The following is a 6,279-nucleotide window of genomic DNA, read 5'->3' on the forward strand; positions in this document are numbered from 1 at the left end:
AAAACATACAAGTCCGTCACGATTTCTGGTCCGGCGAGAAACCAACACCGCAGTTCTCGGTTACAACACATCTGAAGACGTTTTATGTATTTAATGTCAATTTTATTATATATATATATATATATATATATATATATATATATATATATATATATATATATATATATATATATATATATATATATATATATAAACACATGCGTGGCCATGACTTAGTAAGGCGTAAAGTAACGCTTTACTAAGCCGTGGCCACGACTTAATCTCCTCATTCCCACGCGTTAATAAGGCGTGGCCACGCATTACTTTTTTATTTATACAGGGGGCTCCGTACCACACACCCCATATGAGATTTTTTGTGTATAATTTTACATAAACGGAGCTAAAACACTGGAGTTTATCGATCTAGAAACGATTTTTAAAAGTTATTCTGTCTTATATACTGTCTTCCATCAAATATTAACTTGCTAGAGAAACAAACAGCTTGACAAACACAAACGACAGAGAGATAATTCATTGATTATTGCGGTATTAAGAAAATATAAATTAATTATTGCAGTATTAAGAAAATATTAGAGGGGTTACAGACTTTCGTCGTAGTTCGATTTTAAAGTTAATAGAAATTAATTACGGACAACAGGGATATTTTCATATTGATTGCAGCACTTTCATTAACATTTAATACATATTAACAATATTAACACGATTATTGGTGCAGCTGTTATTTATTTTCATGGCGTATTTATCTCGACGACTTTTATTAATAGGCGACGAAATCGCTTCCTGCACAGATCGCGCTGTAGTTCTCGCGAGACCGGCTTCCTTTCCTTTTTCCGCGGATCCAGCGCCGAGATGGTGAGTGTGATAGCGACTCTGACAATAAACACCAAAAATCCTTAAACATCGCCTTCATCGCGCTTCTTACGGCGTCTGTGACTGCGCTTTTGTTGTGAGGGTAGCCTGTAAAAGTAGTATCGACGTTTATTTTGTGTAAACCAGCTCGATATAATGAGATAGAAGGGTAGAAGCCGAGTGCTCGTCGAGTGTTGCTCGCAGTGAGTCGCGGTTTAGCTGAACTGCCGTAACAGCGATAAACGCGGCTTCGCATTTCTGCGCTAAATCTGTGCTCGGTAGCCGCGGTACTTCGCTTTAAAGTCTTTACAACGCACACACATGAGTTTTTAAGACTGCAGCTGAGACAGACGAGGCTAGAGTCAACTGCTTATTCGAATTTTCCGTTCCACCTTAAATTGTGCCACAGATATAATGTGGCGCCACTGGCTTTGGAGTAGTTGCTGCACCATTTAAGGTGGAGCGGGAAAATGAGAACAAGAACTTAAGCTTCGTTAAATCTGCTGAGCTGAAACTGAAGAGTTCATGTTTGTTGGAAGTCTTGGGTCTCCACCGTTAGCCACTGCCTGAAGGAGAAGTCCAGCAAAAATTAGAATTCACAGGTTCCCCCTTTATCAGCTAAGACGTGTTTGCTGGGTGAAGTTTGCCTCTTCACTTGTTCACTGCAGCTGTGAGGCTAATGTAGGCATCTGATGGAGGTCAGTCACCTAAAGTCTACTGCTGTATTAACCTCGTAGAGGAGTGAACAGCGTGGTTATTAACTTCAGACTTCATTATATGAGCTTTAAGTGCTTCAATATTTCAGGTGCTGTAAATCTGACTAAGCCACACCTATGAGCTCCTATTAATAAGGCATGCAGTTCAGTGTTGAGATCTGATCTGTACAGCGTGCTCAGATGAGCGGTGTATGGTCTTAATGTGTTACAGTAAGGACAAAATATGGACACGTTGCTCACTAGAAGTAAAAATGCTGAGATTCAGATGCTGAGCACATCTTGGCTGATTGACTGTATGGAGACACTGTACGATTGATTTCAGTGAGGCATGTCTTTAAGCGCTGATCTTGGGTGATGGAGCTCTAATTTGACCACCTGTACAGATGTTTAACCCCCCACTGTGGATGTTTCCACTTTGTGTGTTTTCAGTCTCTCGTGATCCCAGAGAAGTTCCAGCACATTCTTCGTGTTCTCAACACGAACATCGATGGTAGGAGGAAGATCGCCTTCGCCATCACTGCTATCAAGGTGAGCCTTAGTGAACATTCACCAGACAAAAGCTTGTCCTTCTAAAGCTGGGGTGGCTTCTTCTGGTCTTGGAGGGATGGAGACCTGCTCTGATGCACCTGCCAAAGCTGGTAAACCAACTGCTGGTTTGATCAGGATAAAGCATCAGACTGTGACCCTCCAGGGCCAGAGCTGGACGTCCCTGCTGAAAGACCAGGCCTCTACGCTTGTTTTTGATTTGGAGAAGGAAGGATGTGTGGTTTAGTGAGTGTCTCTGAGCCGCGTTTGTCATTTGACCGCCTGTGTTCTGTTCAGGGTGTTGGAAGACGATATGCCCACGTCGTCCTGAGGAAGGCAGACATCGACCTCAGCAAGAGGGCTGGAGAGCTCACTGAAGATGAGGTACGTCACTGGCAGCTTTATTGGATCAGTGCTGTTTCCATGAAGACTTGACTACTCAAGCTGAACTGCAGTAGTCAATGAGACCGGCCTTAATTTGATGAGCATCACGTTTCAGTAGTTTATACTTGTTCTTACTGTCATATTAACCGTATATAGTTAATGTGTTTAGTGGGGTGTTGATGGAATCGATCTCCTGCCTTCGTTTGGTGTTTTAGGCTTCAAGGATGTAGTTTGACATTCTTTTCGTATTAAGGGTGTCAAACCGAGGAGATGGTCAGTTTGTACGTTTGGGTCGGTAAATCTGTAAATGCTCTGGTAATCTGAGGGACGGTGTGGGGTTCCAGATTGGAGCCAGTGCCTAATTTAACAAATGTTTATTGTAAATGTGATGAAGGCAGATGTTTGCATGCTAGCCAGTAAAAATTGCAGACTTGTCCTGAAACTGAAAGGCTTTTCTGAGCATATTTGTAAGAGATTCGTCTAAAATATTGAACAGGAGGCAGAGTTAATTGATATTAATATGAAACAGCATTGTAAACGTTTGCCAGCTTGCTCTGCCGCACCTCAACCATTTATCTGGAGTTTGATATTGTGCTAAATGCTTTCACCGGTTACACAAGACTCTTGTACATCTCTCCATCTCTCTACAGCTTTTCTAGTGCACTTCATACTGTGTTGAATTGTGATCATAGGAATGTGTTTGGTTGCTTTTGCCTGTCAGCATAATGGACTTGTTTTTAGTATTATGAAAAACATTGTCAAGCAATTTGTGTAAAACTAGTGTTTAATGGCTTCTTTTCCAGGTTGAGAGGGTCGTGACAATTATGCAGAATCCTCGCCAGTACAAAATCCCTGACTGGTTTCTGAACAGGCAGAAGGACATTAAGGATGGCAAATACAGCCAGGTATGACCATCCCGGGGCTTTTCAGGCTAAAGGCTTTTAACTCTGAAATAGAAATAAACCATTCTGGTTGTGTTCTTGGTCCTTTCACACTTCTCATGCAGTCTTGTAGCTTACAGCTTATTTATTGTCGTTATTTATTGATTTTTGGCTTCCAAATTTCCTACTGATATTCCAGCCGCACTGTGTTTTAAAAATATTTGGCCAAGACGTCAAGATGAACTGTTCTTATAAATGTACCAAAAAAGAGCATAAGATGTGATTTAATAGTAATCGTGTGGCTTGAATCAGTGTAATTCCTCTTCCTCAGTCCTTTTTTATTCTAGAGCGGGGTGTCCAATCCACAATCCGGTGTGGCTGCAGGTTTTCTCTCCAAACAAGCTGGAGCTCACCCGATTCCATGTGTTTGGTCGGTCTTCAAACTGCTGATCAGGTGGTGATCTGCTTGTTTGGAGTGAAACCTGCTGCCACACCACCACTTTGTGGATAAGACACCCCTTCCTCTTGAGCTATGGTCACCAACCAGCTCTTCTTCTGGAGAGCTACTTCCTGCAGAGTTTTGTTCCAGACTGCATCTAAAATGCTGCCAACTCCTTACCAAGCACTAATGAACCCGATCGAGCCAGTCAGAGACTTAATTTAATTAGCTGAAGTGTGTCAGAGTGATTGGAACAAGACTCTGCAGGAAGATGATGCTCCAGGACCAAAGTTGGTGACCAGTGGTGGAGCTTAATACCTTCAGCTTCTACAGTGCACCACCTTTTCAGTGGTTAATGGCAGGTTAAGACTGCAACAACGCGTAATGTGGTTCAATGTCGTGGTGGCTTCTGATCTGTTTATTTTTTGTAGGTCCTGGCCAACGGTCTTGATAACAAACTGAGAGAAGACTTGGAGAGGCTGAAGAAGATCAGGGCCCACCGTGGTCTCAGGCACTTCTGGGGGTGAGTAGCTCACTTTGTCAGTCATTCTGGGTCTTTTATTTCAGTGCCGCTTCAGCTCTTGGAAGGTTTTGTGTCGTGATCCGTTGTAGTCGTAACTCCTGAGGAGAAATCCAGCGTCAGATTTGTAAATGTGCTGTCGGTGTCGGTAGTTTGGGTGAGATTCTCAGCATCCGAGTTTGCCCACATAAACTCATGACTTATCTAAAAAGATAGTAGAGACGGACTTCAGAGTGGTGCGACTGTCTAAGCGTTGGCTCCATCAGGAGATTGTGAGGTCGATCCCTGGTGATGCCACAGCCGTCTGTGGCCGGGAGTCCAAGAGAGCACAATTGTTTGCGATGTTAGTCTCTTCAGGCATGTTAGCTGACGTAACAACTGCCAGTTAACGTTCTCCAACTGCGTTCGGCCGTTGCATTAGTGTCAGTTTGAAAAGATGCGGTGGAGCTTCGCAGGTCTCAGAGGAACCCTGTGCTAGCCTTCAACCTCCTAGCGCTGGTGCTATCGTGTGATTGGGGAGTCCGAACTCATGGGTGGAACGGGGGTGGAGGATTCAGGTGATGGCACCGATGTTCCTCAGAAATTTTAAGAACGTATTATAACTGAGGGAAATGGGGACGTTTGAGTGTCCTAATGTAGCTGAGATGCTTCAGATGAGCTAAAACTGTAGCCAGCCAGTAACACTGGATGTTGAGGACTTGAATTCTCCACAGATTTCTCTCTCTCTTCAGTAGATGATGTGCCCGCGTGTTCGCATAAACCAATAAAAGCAGCACTATTGCACACTCGTGTCTTGGAGTAACGTAAAATGACAAACATAATAAAAATCTCACATTTTTATCTTCATTTCAAATCAGTTTTTTTTTTTGCGATGAAGCAATTCAAACACCCAAACAGGGGACTTTAGTTTTCAAACACGGCTCCTCAGACAGGTAGTGCTCAAGTGAAAGACCCTTTGGCTGCTTGTCTGACTATACAGGATATAGAAGGTGATGCATTATTGGCTTCTGCCGCACTGATCGCCCACTGGATGCACTGATTCTCTAACCAATCGGTGTCTTGTACTGTGAGCATCTTGACGAATCGAATTGACGTTATTTCTCTTTCTCTTCTAGTCTGCGTGTGCGTGGTCAGCACACTAAGACCACCGGCCGTCGTGGACGTACCGTCGGTGTGTCCAAGAAGAAGTAATCGCTCTCCCTGCTCCCCTGGTGTCAATAAAATCACACTGTTCATAAAAAAAGCCCCTCTCTGTCCTTGTTTGTGCTCTTTGACTCAAAGCCTCTCCGGGTTATTTACAGGTGTCTTGAACATAAATAATTTCTTTTAATGTTCTCGTAGGTGTGATGTACTGCTAGCTTTACACTGAAATATGCAAGTAAACAGTCTAAAATGTAGACGGTTCATTTTGTCATTTCAAGTGAAGGAACCAAAAAAAAAACCTCCAAAAAAACGAGCTGTGTCAAATGTTCTGTTAGTATAAAGGGGCAGAAATCAGTACTGAATATCTTCTGAGATGAGATCTGAAATACTGATTAATTCAATCAGTTCAGCTTGGTGCCGATTTACTTATCCTTAATTTGAGTGTTGCCTGTTTTACCACACATGCATAGAATTGATGACTACATACACAGATGGGTGGCGAACTCCATGCCTGTTGAACCATCTCCATGAATTCTATCCACAAGTTGTCAATCTCCACATAATTAAGTGGTTAAAATTGTAAACATTGAGTGGTTTGGTGTGAAATGCTGTTCAAGAGTCGGAACTGTTCATGGTGGTGATGGGAACTTGACGTCCACCTCTAAAAGCTCCTCACAAAGTTCCTACATGAAATGGTTATGAATTCACTGCCTGAGGGCCGAGATGCTGTTTTCTGATAGTTTTGAGAAGATTTTGGGGCTAAAACATGCACATATATTCATGATAGAGGGATACATACAGGGGCCTGTGAGGCAAAATAGT

The 6,279-nt window shown here is 42.8% G+C and overlaps 1 protein-coding gene across 1 annotated transcript; it reads left to right on the forward strand.

Moving 5' to 3' along the window:
* The first annotated feature begins 48 nt into the window (after window positions 1-48).
* On the forward strand, window positions 49-5,560 carry rps18 (ribosomal protein S18). The gene is made up of 7 exons (XM_017725756.1): window positions 49-86; window positions 765-852; window positions 1,995-2,093; window positions 2,388-2,474; window positions 3,278-3,379; window positions 4,226-4,317; window positions 5,430-5,560. Coding segments are annotated over exons 1-7 (546 nt in total). The 5' UTR covers window positions 49-84; the 3' UTR covers window positions 5,506-5,560.
* Window positions 5,561-6,279: the final 719 nt, after the last annotated feature.

This window comes from Pygocentrus nattereri, chromosome 11 (assembly GCF_015220715.1).
Source record: "Pygocentrus nattereri isolate fPygNat1 chromosome 11, fPygNat1.pri, whole genome shotgun sequence".
In the NCBI taxonomy this organism is placed as follows: domain Eukaryota; kingdom Metazoa; phylum Chordata; class Actinopteri; order Characiformes; family Serrasalmidae; genus Pygocentrus; species Pygocentrus nattereri.